At 39.0% G+C, this 18,202-nt stretch overlaps 1 protein-coding gene across 2 annotated transcripts in view; it reads left to right on the forward strand.

The window, feature by feature from the left end:
* The window catches only part of PLCXD1 (phosphatidylinositol specific phospholipase C X domain containing 1), a 94,189-nt gene extending 78,443 nt beyond the window's left edge, over nt 1–15,746 (forward strand). For both annotated transcript variants that reach the window (XM_053707744.1, XM_053707745.1), the window contains exons 6-7: nt 14,868–15,048; nt 15,370–15,746. In XM_053707744.1, the coding sequence (XP_053563719.1) occupies nt 14,868–15,048; nt 15,370–15,614 (426 nt within the window). In that variant the 3' untranslated portion in view covers nt 15,615–15,746. The remainder of the gene's footprint in view (nt 1–14,867; nt 15,049–15,369) is intronic.
* Nucleotides 15,747–18,202: the final 2,456 nt, after the last annotated feature.

Below are 18,202 nucleotides of genomic sequence, written 5' to 3' on the forward strand. Positions count from 1 at the left end.
AAATATGGGATTAATACCCAAGCCGATGGTCTATGTTATGGCGAGGGTGAGAAAATAATTTCTCTGACAGCTCCTATTTAGCAGACACCGCGGCCCGAAAGACATTCCTGCCAAAAACTGCTTGTGATGAAGCAAAGGCATCAATCCGATTAAAATTTGGGGAAAAGTATGTTAAGAAGACCATGTGACAAATTTGCAAATTTGCTCCAAAGATGCATCATTCTTTAAAGACCCACAATGTTGCCACTGCTATTGTTGAGTGAGCTGTATTATGTTTAGTAAGCTTACTTACCCACCACCAAGTAAGCCTTGTGAATCACTTGTTTAAGTCAAGATGCCAAAACTACCTTAGTAGCTTTTTGCCCTTTACGATTCCCAGAGTAATGCACAAAAAACTAGTTTTCTTTTATGAGCTCTTTAGTAGCTTGGAGATAGAACTTCTCTGACTATGTCCAGATTATGTAAAAATCTTTCCTTAGAGTTAGTAGGGTCTGGACAAAGAAGGAAGAACAACAACAACTTATACAGTTGGTACAGTGTATCAGATAAACAGGTTATAGGTAATTTGTTACAGCATATGCACAAACAGCTTTAGTAAATAAGATCAATTATATATTCACATACAATATTATATATTGCGATGAAATCTTTAGTATAGTGAGAGACAACTTAATTATATAAATTACAATATTCTTCCCAAAGAAACTTCATGGCTAAGTAGTCATCCATGCGTTTAGTATTGACATATTATGAAGAATAAGGTGGCACACGGGTTTAAAGGCTATGCCTTTTATTAATGAGCAACGTTTCTGGGCACCTGCCCCTTTCTCAAGCTAATCACTAATACATCTGACAAGCCTTTTATAGGCCTATAGTAATACAGGTGACCAATCCGAAAATATGGGAGTGGTTTACAGGTTTGACATCCTCACGCATCATGTGATTTAATACAAAAATGCTGTAGGCACAACACAAACTTTAACCCCTTACCTCCCATTAACTCAATTGGAGACCTGATTAAAAACAAGTGCAGCAAATTGCCAACCATACACTATTTCTTTCATGTAATTAGCAAGAGTCCATGAGCTAGTGACGTATGGGATATACATTCCTACCAGGAGGGGCAAAGTTTCCCAAACCTTAAAATGCCTATAAATACACCCCTCACCACACCCACAAATCAGTTTTACAAACTTTGCCTCCTATGGAGGTGGTGAAGTAAGTTTGTGCTAGATTCTACGTTGATATGCGCTCCGCAGCAGGTTGGAGCCCGGTTTTCCTCTCAGCGTGCAGCGAATGTCAGAGGGATTTGAGGAGAGTATTGCCTATTTGAATGCAATGATCTCCTTCTACGGGGTCTATTTCATAGGTTCTCTGTTATCGGTCGTAGAGATTCATCTCTTACCTCCCTTTTCAGATCGACGATATACATATATATATATATATATATATATATATATATATATATATATATATATATATATATATATATATATATACACCATTACCTCTGCTGATTTTCGTTTCAGTACTGGTTTGGCTTTCTACAAACATGTAGATGAGTGTCCTGGGGTAAGTAAGTCTTATTTTCTGTGACACTCTAAGCTATGGTTGGGCACTTTTTATATAAAGTTCTAAATATATGTATTCAAACATTTATTTGCCTTGACTCAGGATGTTCAACATTCCTTATTTTCAGACAGTCAGTTTCATATTTGGGATAATGCATTTGAATCAATTATTTTTTCTTACCTTAAAAAATTTGACTTTTTCCCTGTGGGCTGTTAGGCTCGCGGGGGCTGAAAATGCTTCATTTTATTGCGTCATTTTTGGCGCTGACTTTTTTGGCGCAAAATTTTTTTCTGTTTCAGGCGTCATACGTGTCGCCGGAAGTTGCGTCATTTTTTACGTTCTTTTGCGTCAAAAGTGTCAGCGTTCCGGATGTGGCGTCATTTTTGGCGCCAAAAGCATTTAGGCGCCAAATAATGTGGGCGTCTTATTTGGCGCTAAAAAAAAAAAAAAAAAATATGGGCGTCACTTTTGTCTCCACATTATTTAAGTCTCATTATTTATTGCTTCTGGTTGCTAGAAGCTTGTTCACTGGCATTTTTTTCCCATTCCTGAAACTGTCATTTAAGGAATTTGATCAATTTTGCTTTATATGTTGTTTTTTCTATTACATATCGCAAGATGTTCCACGTTGCAACTGAGTCAGAAGATACTTCAGGAAAATCGCTGCCCGGTGCTGGAGCTACCAAAGCTAAGTGTATCACTTTTGGTATCTGTTCCTTCAGCTGTTGTTTGTATTAAATGTTATGACAAACTTGTTAATGCAGATAAAATTTCCTTTAGTACTGTTACATTACCTGTTGCTGTTCCGTCAACATCTAATACTCAGAGTGTTCCTGATAACATAAGAGATTTTGTTTCTAAATCCATTAAGAAGGCTATGTCTGTTATTTCTCCTTCTAGTATACATAAAAGTCTTTTAAAACTTCTCTTTTTTCAGATGAATTTTTAAATGAACATCATCATTCTGATACTGATAATGGTTACTCTGGTTCAGAGGTTTCTGTCTCAGAGGTTGATGCTGATAAATCTTTGTATTTGTTCAAGATGGAATTTATTCGTTCTTTATTTAAAGAAGTATTAATTGCATTAGAAATAGAGGATTCTGGTCCTCTTGATACTAAAACTAAACGTTTAAATAAGGTTTTTAAATCTCCTGTAGTTATTCCAGAAGTGTTTCCTGTCCCTGATGCTATTTCTGAAGTAATTTCCAGGGAATGGAATAATTTGGGTAATTCATTTACTCCTTTTAAAACGTTTTAAGCAATTATATCCTGTGCCATCTGACAGATTAGAGTTTGGGACAAAATCCCTAAGGTTAATGGGGCTGTCTCTACTCCTGCTATATTTTTAGCGGATGTTGCTGCAGCTTCAACTTTTTGGTTAGAAGCTTTAGCGCAACAAGTAACAGATCATAATTCTCATAGCATTATTATTCTATAACATGCTAATTATTTTATTTGTGATGCCATCTTTGATATCATTAGAATTGATGTCAGGTATATGTCTCTAACTATTTTAGCTAGAAGAGCTTTATGGCTTTAAACTTGGAATGCTGATATGTCTTCTAAATCAACTTTGCTATCCCTTTCTTTCCAGGCTAATAAATTATTCGGTTCTCAGTTGGATTCTTTTATCTCAACTGTTACTGGAAGGAAGGGAACTTTTTTACCACAGGATAAAAAATCTGAGGTAAATTTAGGTCTAATAATTGTTTTCGTTCCTTTCATCAACAAGGAACAAAAGCCTGATCCTTCATCCTCAGGTGCGGTATCAGTTTGGAAACCTTCTTCACTTTGGAATATATCCAAGCCTTATAGAAACCCAAAGCCAGCTCCTAAGTCCCCATGAAGGTGCGGCCCTCATTCCAGTTCAGCTGGTATGGGGCAGTTTACGTTCTTTTCAAAGAAATTTGGATCAATTCCGTTCACAATCTCCAATCTCTGGTTTCAGAACATTGTTTCAGAAGGGTACAGAATTGGCTTCAAGTTAAGGCCTCCTGCAAAGAGATTTTTTTCTTTCCCGTGTCCCAGTAAACCCAGCAAAGGCTCAAGCATTTCTGAAATGTGTTTCAGATCTAGAGTTGGCTGGAGTAATTATGCCAGTTCCAGTTCTGGAACAGGGGCTGGGGTTTTATTCTATCTCTTCATTGTACCAAAGAAGGTCAATTCCTTCAGACCAGTTCCGGATCTATCTATATTGAATCGTTATGTAAGGATACCAACATTCAAGATGGTAGCTGTAAGGACTATCCTGCCTTTTGTTCAGCAAGGGCATTATATGTCTACAATAGATTTACAGGATGCATATCTGCATATTCCGATTCATCCAGATCACTTTTAGTTTCTGAGATTCTCTTTTTTAGACAAGCATTACCAGTTTTGTGGCTCTACCATTTGGCTTAGCATCAGCTCCAAGAATTTTTACAAAGGTTCTCGGTGCCCTTCTGTCTGTATTCAGAGAACAGGGTATTGGTATTTCCTTATTTGGACGATATCTTGGTACTTGCTCAGTCTTCACATTTAACAGAATCTCATACGAATCGATTTGTGTTGTTTCTTCAAGATCATGGTTGGAGGATCAATTTACCAAAAAGTTCATTGATTCCTCAGACAAGGGTAACCTTTTTAGGTTTCCAGGTAGATTCAGTGTCTATGACTCTGTCTTTGTCAGACAAGAGAAGTCTAACATTTATATCAGCTTGTCAAAACCTTCAGTCTCAATCATTCCCTTTGGTAGCCTTATGCATGGAAATTTTAGGTCTTATGACTGCTGCATCGGACGCGATCTCCTTTGTTCATTTTCACATGCGACCTCTTCAGCTCTGTATGCTGAATCAATGGTGCAGGGATTACACAAAGATATCTCAATTAATATCTTTAAAACCGATTGTACGACACTCTCTAACGTGGTGGACAGATCACCATCGTTTAATTCAGGGGGCTTCTTTTGTTCTTCCGACCTGGACTGTAATTTCAACAGATGCAAGTCTTACAGGTTGGGGAGCTGTGTGGGGATCTCTGACGGCACAAGGAGTTTGGGAATCTCAGGAGGTGAGATTACCGATCAATATTTTGGAACTCCGTGCAATTTTCAGAGCTCTTCAGTCTTGGCCTCTTCTGAAGAGAGAATCGTTCATTTGTTTTCAGACAGACAATGTCACAACTGTGGCATACATCAATCATCAAGGAGGGACTCACAGTCCTCTGGCTATGAAAGTATCATCTCGAATTCTGGTTTGGGCGGAATCCAGCTCCTGTCTAATCTCTGCGGTTCATATCCCAGGTATAGACAATTGGGAAGCGGATTATCTCAGTCGCCAAACGTTGCATCCGGGCGAATGGTCTCTTCACCCAGAGGTATTTCTTCAGATTGTTCAAATGTGAGAGCTTCCAGAAATAGATCTGATGGCGTCTCATCTAAACAAGAAACTTCCCAGGTATCTGTCCAGATCCCGGGATCCTCAGGCGGAAGCAGTGGATGCATTATCACTTCCTTGGAAGTATCATCCTGCCTATATCTTTCCGCCTCTAGTTCTTCTTCCAAGAGTAATCTCCAAGATTCTGAAGGAATGCTCGTTTGTTCTGCTGGTAGCTCCGGCATGGCCTCACAGTTTTTGGTATGCGGATCTTGTCCGGATGGCCTCTTGCCATCCGTGGACTCTTCCGCTAAGACCAGACCTTCTGTCGCAAGGTCCTTTTTTCCATCAGGATCTCAAATCCTTAAATTTAAAGGTATGGAGATTGAATGCTTGATTCTTGGTCAAAGAGGTTTCTCTGACTCTGTGATTAATACTATGTTACAGGCTCGTAAATCTGTATCTAGAGAGATATATTATAGAGTCTGGAAGACTTATATTTCTTGGTGTCTTTCTCATAATTTTTCTTGGCATTCTTTTAGGATGGTTTAGATAAAGGTTTATCCGCAAGTTCTTTGAAAGGACAAATCTCTGCTCTTTCTGTTCTTTTTCACAGAAAGATTGCTAATCTTCCTGATATTCATTGTTTTGTACAAGCTTTGGTTCGTATAAAACCTGTCATTAAGTCAATTTCTCCTCCTTGGAGTTTGAATTTGGTTCTGGGGGCTCTTCAAGCTCCTCCTTTTGAACCCATGCATTCATTGGACATTAAATTACTTTCTTGGAAAGTTTTGTTCCTTTTGGCGATCTCTTCTGCCAGAAGAGTCTCTGAATTATCTGCTCTTTCTTGTGAGTCTCCTTTTCTGATTTTTCATCAGGATAAGGCGGTGTTGCGAACTTCTTTTGAATTTTTACCTAAGGTTGTGAATTCCAACAACATTAGTAGAGAAATTGTGGTTCCCTCATTATGTCCTAATCCTAAGAATTCTAAGGAGAAATCATTACATTCTTTGGATGTTGTTAGAGCTTTGTATTATTATGTTGAAGCTACTAAGTCTTTCCGAAAGACTTCTAGTCTATTTTTCATCTTTTCTGGTTCTAGAAAAAGCCAGAAAGCTTCTGCCATTTCTTTGGCATCTTGGTTGAAATCTTTAATTCATCATGCCTATGTTGAGTCGGGTAAAACTCCGCCTCAAAGGATTACAGCTCATTCTACTAGGTCAGTTTCTACTTCCTGGGCGTTTAGGAATGAAGCTTCGGTTGATCAGTTTTGCAAAGCAGCAACTTGGTCCTCTTTGCATACTTTTACTAAATTCTACCATTTTGATGTGTTTTCTTCTTCTGAAGCAGTTTTTGGTAGAAAAGTACTTCAGGCAGCGGTTTCAGTTTGAATCTTCTGCTTATGTTTTCATTAAACTTTATTTTGGGTGTGGATTATTTTCAGCAGGAATTGGCTGTCTTTATTTTATCCCTCCCTCTCTAGTGACTCTTGCGTGGAAAGATCCACATCTTGGGTAGTCATTATCCCATACGTCACTAGCTCATGGACTCTTGCTAATTACATGAAAGAAAACATAATTTATGTAAGAACTTACCTGATAAATTCATTTCTTTCATATTAGCAAGAGTCCACGAGGCCCACCCTTTTTGTGGTGGTTATGATTTTTTTGTATAAAGCACAATTATTCCAATTCCTTATTTTATATGCTTTTGCACTTTTTTCTTATCACCCCACTTCTTGGCTATTCGTTAAACTGATTTGTGGGTGTGGTGAGGGGTGTATTTATAGGCATTTTAAGGTTTGGGAAACTTTGCCCCTCCTGGTAGGAATGTATATCCCATACGTCACTAGCTCATGGACTCTTGCTAATATGAAAGAAATTAATTTATCAGGTAAGTTCTTACATAAATTATGTTTTTTTGCTTTAAATATGGATTGCATCAATTCTAATACATACATTTCAAAACGGATCTATGGCATATAATGATTAAATCAATGGTAAGAGATCAAATTCTCTATCGAGTCCCTTTGGGGACATAGTATTAAGTAGCCAAATCCATTTGGCTTCTTTATTAAGGAGGTTCCTAATTCTATTGCCCCCTCTAGGTTTTTTTAGGGGCACTATCAACAATCATGTACCTCAACTGATTGGCCTGATGGCCCATTTCTGCAAAATATGCTGGGACTGGGAGATGTAGCATTTTATCATTGCGAATAGTCGACTTATTTTGACAAATGCAGTCTCTTATTTTTTTTTGGGTCGTTTCGCCAACATATAATAGCCCACATGGGCATTTTAGCGCATAAACAACATAAGTGGAATCGCAGGTATAAAAACCTTTTGATATATTTTTTCCCAGTGTAAGGGTGGAAAATCCCCTCCCCCCCCTTGATTATGTTATTGCATTGGGCACACCCCAAGCATGGGAATGTGCCCTGCTTGGGGGTCCCAAAAAATTGATGTTGGGCACTACTGGTTGACTTGCCAGGCATGGCACGAACCAACTGTTTGCCTATTGTGTTGCCTCTTCGGTATTAGGCTCTAGGAACGTCCTGGAACTCCTTAATCTCTGGACATGCCTCTTTTAACAAATGCCAATGTTTTTTTAATGATATTAAATACTTTCTTATTCATGGTATTGTATGAGCTCACAAAATTTAATCTCATGGGACTAGGTATATTTCTCCTGACAGGGTGATTTTTTTTTTTTTTTTTTTTGAGAGTTCTCTATTTCTTCAAGTTCCTGAACTTTATAGCCCCTACTGACAAATTTCTCCTTCATGTCATTGGACCTGACCTGTCTGGTTTCTGGATCTGACACTATTCTTTCTATTCTCAACAACTGTGATTTAGGCACACTTTGGAAAACCCGTGGTGGATGAAAGCTACTCCTATGTAAAAGGGTGTTCCTATCAGTGGGTTTCACAAAAAGATCAGTAACCAACCCACCATCCTTCTTAGAGACCATTGTATCCAGAAATTCCACCCCTTGTGTATCCATTTTACTGCTAAATTTAAAAAAAGGGACTGCATTTTCAATGCTATGTCTAAATTCAATGAATGTCTAAGGGGGCCCCCGCCACACGAACAAATCTATGTAGCGGAACCAACCCTGACAATATTTAGTGGAGTGGATTTGTATACACGTCTCTCTTCGATGGCGTCCATCACCAAACAGGCATAGGATGGGGCCACGTTGGACCCCATTGCTGTGCCTGTTTAATATTTTCCAAGTAAAACAAGTGATAGAAATGAGCGCTGAAGAGAGTATCCTGCTACCTCAGTTAAACCCCTAAAATTTTAACATTCTTCATCTGGATTGACAGAAGTCATGTGATACACATGCTGCGAACAGGAGTCAGGTAATACACAGCATACAGACGCCTTGGATTGCCCTCCTGGACTTGGAAGGAGCCGTCGAGAGGGACCACAGTCACACTGCAAACAAACGCCACGAGCAGTCCGGCTGGATGCCGATAGAAGCGTGGAGAGGTATTGTTAATAAGTAAGACAATTACGTATATCCGACAAGAAAATAAAGGTACTTTGCCAATATTGGCTGATATTTGAAGTTACAAATATATTACATTGGGAAATTGACTTTTTCATATATACGCTATACAGCGCTTAGCCTCTTGCATTAAGGTGATTTCCTACAATTTGCCTCATTTGAAGTGCTAGTACATCTATCGGAACATTCACTTTCATCTCTATGCGCTTAATAGCGCTTTTCTTTTGGTCTGTACACAGCAGCAGCATATGTGAATAGCCCTCTACATATGCTGGACATTAGCACAATATTGTCAAGTCACTGCTGCTATATATTAACTTGTTTTTATTAAGTATTGTATCAATTAGATTATATTTTTTTTACAGGAGACGTCCTGATTTTCTATATTCCACTTTTAACATTGTTGCATAATTTTTGTGTTTTGATACTATATATATATTAAATTGTATCCGTGCACACAGCGCTCCTCTATCTTTTTCTATGATATTTTCCAAGTAACATTGTGTGCGTCACTAGAGGTTTCCATTCTAAGGTGGAGGGAATATTAGTTGATTTCCAATTTCTAGGGATCAGTCTTTTAGCACAATTGATCATAAGTAGCAACAGCCCAAATCACAGCTTGCAATTGATTCTAGGAAGTTTTTTTAGTAAGAATATAGTTGGATCTAAGCGTAGTGTTGTGCCTAAAGTTTGGAACAACAATTTATTGATTGATGTTATCAACACTTAGGAAGGAATCATATTTAGTACAATGTACAGCCTTGTCCGTGTGAAAAATAAAAATGGAGGCTCACAAGATAATGCTAACAACTCAAACTCCTAGCAAAAGAGAGAGCTAACAAGAAAAGCACCTTCCAAGACAATAGTTTTGTCAATGGAATGCATTGGTTCAAAAAGAGAACTGAAAGAACTAGGTTCAAATTCCATGGAGGAGAAATAGGTCTTACAACTGGCCTAATTCTAACGCCTGAAAAAATGTCTGAACATCAGGAAGTTTACCCAACTTTCTATGAAAAAGAACAGGAAAAGATGGTCAAGGCCATCTTGTAAGAAATGAAGAATTCTCGGATCCAAAAGGAAGACCAAGAGAAAATTTTAGAAGAGCACCACACAATATATACTTTCCAAATCTTGTGGTAAATCCTTTTGAGTTACATGTTTCCTATCCTGTATCAGAGTGTCTATCACAGAATCTGAAAAATCCTCTGTCTTGAAACTAGGCATTCAACCTCCATGCCGATAAACTTAGAGATCCTGATGGAGAGAGGACCTTGTGATAACAGGTCTTGTCTCAGAGGAAGATGCTATAGACGCGTTGAGGACATCTGTACTATCTGCATACCATGTCCTGCGGGCCAGACGGGAGAAATTAATATTACTGAAACCAACATCTGTTTGAACCGAGCAATAACTCTAGGAAGGAGAACAAACGGAGGAAATAGTTATGCCAGATAGAACTCCTGTGGACATACCAAGGCATCTACCATGTGAGTCCTTGGATTGCTTGATCTTGCACAATACTTTGGAAGTTTGTGATTTAAGTGGGAAGCCATCAGATCTATGTCTGGTAGGCCCCATTTGATCACCAACAGATTGAATACGCCCTGATGGAGAGACCATTCTCCTGGATGAACTGATTGACTGTTGAGGTAATCCGCCTCCCATGTGAATGTGAATCGCTGACAGGGAGCACTGATTCCTCTCGGGCCAGGACATAATCTGAGAGACTTCCTGAATGGCCAGTAGACTGTGGGTACCTCCTTGATGATTGATATTGGCTACTGCTGTGATCTTTTTAGACTGTAAACTGATACATTTTTCCTCCTTCAACAGAGTCCAGGCCTGAAGAATCACTCTAAGTTCCAGAATGTTTATTGGTAACTGAATCTATTATGACTCCTAAAAATGTTAACCTTGTAGCAGGGTACAATGAGCTTTTGGGAACATTGATCTTCCAACCATGGTCTTGGAGAAATAATAGAAGCTTGCAATTGAAATACCCTAAACTGTGATCACTGCTAACTAAGCGCTAAGCACTTTTGTAAAGACACATGGAGCTGTACCCAGACCAAATGGAAGGAAGACAAACTGGTAGTGTGTGTCTATATGCAAACCTCAGGAACTAATAGTGATCCCAGTGTATGGGAATGTACAGGTATGCATCCTTGAGGTCTATTGTAGTCAGAAACTGACCCTGTTGAATTAAGAACAAGATTGTGCGAATGGTTTCCATCTTGAAAATGGGAACCCTGACAAACATGTTTAAAGTTTTTAGGTCTAAGAAAGGTCTGTAAGTTCCTTCCTTCTTTGGAACAATTAACAGATTGGAGTAAAACATTTTGACCCTGTTGAGATAAAGGTACTGGGATAATTACCCACATATCCTCTACTTACTGAACACAATGTAGAAGGGCAGCTGCCTTTGACTGAAGTTTGGGAATATGAGGCAGATGAAAATTTCCTCAAGGTCTGGACTGAAAGCCTTTTTCTGTAACCCTGAGATATATTTCGAATCGGGTCAGAATTCGGTTTGGGGGCCGCACCTTCATGCTGATTTAGTTGTGGTGTTGGACGTTTTGGAACGCTTGTTCTTTGACCACAAAGAACCAGACTGACTTGGAGGGCTCAGGTTTCTGAGAAGAGGAGGACTTCTGATCTCCTGAGGAGAGAAAGGAACAAAACTGATTCCCTCGTCTGTCTTTTTTTTCTTTGGATTTTTTATCCTGAGGAAGAAAGGCTCCCTTCCCACCCATGACTTTCTTAATAATAGAGTCCAAGTCTGAGAATAGACTGATAAATCTTTCCTTCCAGGGGAAGGTTCTGTTCGGTTCAGATATCATGTCTGCTGAACAAGATTTTAACCATAAGGATCTCCTTGCCAGCACTACCATAGACATATATTTTTGACATTGATCTTAATAATGTCCGTTACAGTATCACAAATAAATGCTTGAGCCATTTTAAGAGCCTTAACGGGACAGTCAAGTCCAATAAAAACTTTCATGATTCAAATAGGGCATGTAATTTTAAACAACTTTCCAATTTACTTTTATCACCAATTTTGCTTTGTTCTCTTGGTATTCTAAGTTGAAAGCTAAACCTAGGAGGTTCATATGCTAATTTCTTAGACCTTGAAGGCCGCCTCTGCATTTGACAATTTTTCACCACTAGAGGGCGTTAGTTCATGTGTTTCATATAGATAACATTGAGCTCATGCACGTGAATTTACTGAGGAGTAAGCACCGACTGGAAAAAATGCAAGTCTGTCAAAAGAACTGAAATAAGGGGGCAGTCTGCAGAGGCTTTGATAAAAGGTTATTGCAGAGGTAAAACGTGTATTATTATTATAACTGTGTTGGTTATGTAAAACTGGGGAATGGGTAATTAAGGGATTATCTATCTTTTAAAACAACAAAAATTCTAGTGTTGTCCCTTTAATGCAATTTTTGTAAATCCTCGGTAGAGGAATTGTTTGACACCATTTTGGCTAGGGAGTTACACCATAGTCTTCCTGCTGCAGACACACAGGTGAGATAAACTGCTGGACTAAGTAAATACCTGTTTAGAGAGCTTCCTTAAAAAAAAAAATACTCTAATTAATGGGCCATTGGGTCTCTAAGCAAAGTGCTATGCTCCATAGGGATAGTCATACGCTTGGCGAGAGTGGAAATAGCACCAACAACCTTAGGGATTATTTCCCACACTTTCATGTTCTGCAATGGGGTACATTTTCCTAAATCTTGTGGAAGGGGCGAAAGGTACACCTGGCTTTTTCCATTCCTTAGCAATATAGTCAGGGACCTGAAACACCTGTGGAATTTTTAGCGGAGCTTTGAAAACTATTTAACTGGTTGACCTGCTTCTTTTCAGCAGGTTTTTCCTCAAATTTCTAGTCTTTAATACCTTCCGCAATAAGTTGCGGATAGGATCCACCTTAAATCTAAAGGCATTGTCATATTCAGGATCAGGAAAAAGCTCCTTTTCATCTGATGACACTTCCCCATCAGAACTAGAAATATTTGCATCCTCAGAGTCGGAGCTCTGTAAGAGCAGGAATTTGGGGTTGAGGGGAAGGATTTTGCATGAGACTGAGATAAATCCCCAGATGTACGCTTAATTGGTTTGGGGATTATCGCCAAACAATCTGTCACAATTTGATACATGCTAGTTTTAAATCCAGAAGTAAAATCAGCAGAGTTCTCCCATGTGTGTGTGTGTGTGTGTATGTAGCTAGTGGGATATCAGTAACTGTCCCCACTGATATTTCTACAGAGGAGTCAGAGAGATTTTGTTCCATTGTTATTTTTATATAAGGTGTCATTGCATACTTTAATATGAGCAGTACAGAGAAAACCTGGTAGAGAGCCCTTTACACTATCTCCCAGAGTAATAAGCCTTAAAGGCCCCCAAAAATAAGAGCCCTTAAGTACTCGCTTGCAGCTCCTGTCTGGGTACTCACCCCCTTCCTGGGACGGGTAGGCACTGGAAATAAGTTTAGAATCTAGTTGGTGGCGCTCATGATTGAATGACACGAGAGAAGTCCAGAAACAGAGGGGGAGGAGCTAATGCCAGGCACAAAGCTGGTATCCTTATAATAAAGTTAACTTTTTTTTCATAAAAGATAGTGCACCAAGCATTAAAAAAACTATGGTCCCCAGCCTAATCAGAGCCTCCTCTACCAAATTGCATATTGCACTAAACCACTGGTTTTCAAACCTGTTTTCAGGTTTCCGGCATGTTACAAAATAATGAAATGTCTTGTCATTGCAAACAAAAACGTTGACATCCCTTTTTAGTCCCAAAAGGGAATGGATTAAAATGACATGCTTGTTAGAAGTGGGTAAATCATGATTACTAGTGACTAATAAACAGAACATTTCAAAACCCAAGCTTGTAATTCTGTGGGGTTTTTTTTTCCAATCCTCTGCTTTTACTTCTTCTAAAGGACACATTGCTAAGTTGTTCCATTCTGCATAACTAAACATATTGGGGGATATTTATCAAAGGTCTGGCGGACCTGATCCGACAGTGCGGATCAGGTCCGCCAGACCTCGCTGAATGCGGAGAGCAATACGCTCTCCGTATTCAGCATTGCACCAGCAGCTCTTGTGAGCTGCTGGTGCAACACCGCCCCCTGCAGATTTGCGGCCGCTAGCAGGGAGGTGTCAATCAACCCGATCGTACTCGATTGGGTTGATTTTCGTCAATGTGCGGACAGGGATATCGAGCAGCTTCATAACTGCAGCCTCGCCAGAAACACAGGCCCTCAAGCTCCATCCGGAGCTTGATCAATGGGCCCCATTATATAAAAATCTCAAGGTGTTTACTTTCCCTTTAACCATTTCATTTGGAGTAGAATCTACAAGCTGTACTTCGTGTCAGCAGTACTAATCACAGGGGTAACTTAAAGGGACAGTCTAGTCCAAAACAAACTTTTATTATTCAGATAGGGCATGTAATTTTAAACAATTTACTTCTATCACCAATTTTGGTTTGTTCTCTTGGTATTCTTAGTTGAAAGCTAAATCTAGGAGGTTCATATGCTAATTTCTAAGCCCTTGATGGCCGCCTCTTAGCTCAGGGCATTTTGACAGTTTTTCACCACTAGAGGGTGTTAGTTCATGTGTTTCATATAGATAACACTGTGCTCACGCACAAGTTCTGGTGTAGTCTGTCCCTTTCTAAAGGGACAATAAAGCCAAAATAAAACTTTAAATCTGATAGAGTATGCAAGTTTAAACAACCTTCCAGAGTCAGAGGTGTTTTAAAAACTGGAGGATTCAAATCTTTTAGCCTTGGTTTGGCTATTTTTATTGGAGGAGCTTTTTAACAGAGGGATCGAACGGCCACATAGACACAGCTAAGCTGGAAATATTGCTGATGTGCTTATGTTGTCTACCTTCTTGTAAGTGCATATTTATGCACATTGAGATTGTTAAATAAATCATTTAGCAACTTTTGAATCTGGGTTGATAATAGAACTATATTGAAAAGTTGTTTCTCATTCTATGATTTGGATGGAGCATGCACGTTTCATTTTACTGTCCCTTTAACTTATAAGTGAATTTAAACTTTAATTTTCCGTTTGTGAACTTTCACTCATATAAGTGTTATAAATGGAGGCAGACCAATGCTGTTACAGTTGCTTGATTCTTAACAAAATGACTCTGGTGTGCTCCGCTCAATACATCACTGGCATGAGATTTGATGTATCACTCCCTCCCTCCGGCAACGAGCAGTCTCAGGAGAATGCTTATGAGTGCTAACCTTCTTAGGTAAATAAAGAAACTACAGCAAACTCAAAACTTGCTTTTGTAAGAATCTCTAATATATAAATTAGAAACATTGACAGGGAAAAAAGTGTAATGCCAAAGCCATGCTCCCACCAAAGAGGTTTGGTATTTAACAATGGTATTTGTGTATTCAGGAGCAGCCTACACTGAGGAACATGTGGAACCAGGGTTATCAAGTGATTATTTCCTATGAAGATGACTTGGCAATGAAATATGAATTTCTATGGCCCACTATACCTTACTGGTGGGCTAATACAACTCGCACACACTCCCTTATTCGCTACCTTGAGAAGCATAAAGAAGGAGGACGTCCAGGTAATGAGTCAATTCTGGATTTAATATTTAGATTTATGACATACAATATTTATTTTGGGATTTGTTTGTTTTTGCTATAACTGAGATATCAAATAGACTAAAATGCATAAGCCTGTAAGTTCCACTTCTAAAATTGCTTTTGTACTGTAAGATTTAAGTTGCACCTCTCCTCCTGTTTAGATTTATTACGTAAAAAATCTATTTTCCTAGTTCTTGTACTAATAAGCAAATTATGTGGAATTGCTACAACTGTATTACGTAATATTCTCTCTTCTTCACCAATTAAAGGTACTCTTCTGTTTTGTCTTATATTTTTGGCAGCTGGATTCTTCGTGGCTGGCCTTAACCTGACAGAGAACTGGTCATACATACTGAAACATCCATTTGGTTCCATGAAAACTCTAACTATACCTAAACTTCCACTCTTGAACAAATGGGTGCAGAAACAGCATCCAGGACCCCAGAGAGATGCAGTTAACATTATAGCTGAAGACTTAATTGGATCTGATAACTTTGTTTCTGCAGTTATTAATCTCAATAGGATACTAACTGATCATCAGCCTTGAATATTTGTAAATCTTGCACTGAATCCTCACTGTATGGTGGCTGAACACCATTTAATTGTAATCAATAAGAAATATATGACCTGGTTAATACTCATACCTCAACTTAATAAATGTAGCTTACATGAATGAAAAGCTCTGTGCATGGCAGCTGTTACAGACGTACATTTTTGGTGCCTTGTATCACATATAAAAATATGTTGATTATTTATGAGTACAATAGAAGTGACCAATGTACTGACATGAATCAGACCCTGGAATTACTAAGACTGAAACAGATTTCAATGGCACATAAGGACAGACTTGATAGACTATCTGAAGTGTTAAACTTAATCCTTTTCTCCAACATAGGTGTGTCCGGTCCACGGCGTCATCCTTACTTGTGGGATATTCTCTTCCCCAACAGGAAATGGCAAAGACCCCAGCAAAGCTGGTCACATGATCCCTCCTAGGCTCTGCCTACCCCAGTCATTCTCTTTGCCGTTGCACAGGCAACATCTCCACGGAGATGGCTAAGAGTTTTTTGGTGTTTAAATGTAGTTTTTATTCTTCAATCAAGTGTTTGTTATTTTAAAATAGTGCTGGTATGTACTATTTACTCTGAAACAGAAAAGAGAAGAAGATTTCTGTTTGTAAGAGGAAGATGATTTTAGCAAACGTTACTAAAATCGATTGCTGTTTCCACACAGGACTGTTGAGATGAAGTAACTTCAGTTGGGGGAAGCAGTTGGCAGACTTTTCTGCCTGAGGTATGACTGGCCACATTTCTAACAAGACTTTGTAATGCTGGAAGGCTGTCATTTTCCCTATGGGGACCGGTAAGCCATTTTTTTTAGATTAAGTAAAAGAATAAAGGGCTTTATAAGGGCTTAAAAAACTGGTAGACATTTTTCTGGGCTAAAACGATTACTTTGCTAAGCATATTTGGCAGATTATAACTCTTTAGAGTTATTATAATCTTGGGGATTGTTGTTAAAAAACGGCAGGCACTGTATGGACACCTTTTTCAGATGGGGGCCTTCTCTAGTCATAGGCAGAGCCTCATTTTCGCGCCACTAATGCGCAGTTATTTTTGGAAAGCAAGGCATGCAGATGCATGTGTGAGGAGCTAAGAACCACTGAAAAAGCTTATAGAAGGCGTCATTTGGTATCGTATTCCCCTCTGGGCTTGGTTGGGTCTCAGCAAAGCAGATACCTGGGACTGTATAGGGGTTAAATGTAAAAACGGCTCCGGTTCCGTTATTTTAAGGGTTAAAGCTTTCAAATTTGGTGTGCAATACTTTTAAGGCTTTAAGACACTGTGGTGAAATTTTGGTGGACTTTGAACAATTGCTTCATGCTTTTTCGCATATTCAGTAATAAAGTGTGTTCTGTTTAAAATTTAAAGTGACAGTAACGGTTTTATTTTAAAACGTTTTTTGTGCTTTGTTGACAAGTTTAAGCCTGTTTAACATGTCTGAACCATCAGATAAGCGATGTTCTATATGTATGAAAGACAATGTGTCTCCCCATTTAAATATATGTGATAATTGTGACATAGTGTCCAAACAAAGTAGGGACAATGATGCCACAGATAATAATAGTGCCCAAGATGATTCTTCAGATGAGGGGAGTAAGCATGGTACTGCATCACCCCCTTCTGTGTCTACACCAGTTTTGCCCACACAAGAGGCCCCTAGTACATCTAGTGCGCCAATACTTATTACCATGCAACAATTAACGGCTGTTATGGATAATTCTATTGCAAATATTTTATCTAAAATGCCTACTTATCAGAGAAAGCGCGATTGCTCTGTTTTAAACATTGAAGAGCAAGAGGACGCTGATGATAACGTTTCTGACATACCCTCACACCAATCTGAAGGGGCCAGGAGGGAGGTTTTGTCTGAGGGAGAAATTTCAGATTCAGGAAAAATTTCTCAACAAGCTGAACCTGATGTTGTCACATTTAAATTTAAATTAGAACATCTCCGCGCACTGCTTAAGGAGGTATTATCTACTCTGGATGATTGTGACAATTTGGTCATTCCAGAGAAATTATGTAAGATGGACAAGTTCCTAGAGGTTCCGGTGCCCCCCGATGTTTTTCCTATACCCAAGCGGGTGGCGGACATAGTAAATAAGGAATGGGAAAGGCCCGGCATACCTTTTGTTCCTCCCCCTATATTTAAGAAATTATTTCCTATAGTCGACCCCAGAAAGGACTTATGGCAGACAGTCCCTAAGGTCGAGGGGGCGGTCTCTACTCTAAACAAACGCACTACTATTCCCATAGAAGATAGTTGTGCTTTCAAAGATCCTATGGATAAAAAATTAGAGGGTTTGCTTAAAAAGATGTTTGTTCAGCAAGGTTACCTTCTACAACCAATTTCATGCATTGTTCCTGTCACTACGGCAGCGTGTTTCTGGTTCGAAGAACTAGAAAAGTCGCTCAATAAAGAATCTTCGTATGAGGAGGTTATGGACAGAGTTCAAGCACTTAAATTGGCTAACTCTTTTATTCTAGATGCCGCTTTGCAATTAGCTAGATTAGCGGCGAAAATTTCAGGGTTTGCTATCGTGGCGCGCAGAGCGCTTTGGCTAAAGTCTTG

The sequence above is a fragment of the Bombina bombina genome, chromosome 3 (genome assembly GCF_027579735.1).
Source record: "Bombina bombina isolate aBomBom1 chromosome 3, aBomBom1.pri, whole genome shotgun sequence".
Lineage (NCBI taxonomy): Eukaryota > Metazoa > Chordata > Amphibia > Anura > Bombinatoridae > Bombina > Bombina bombina.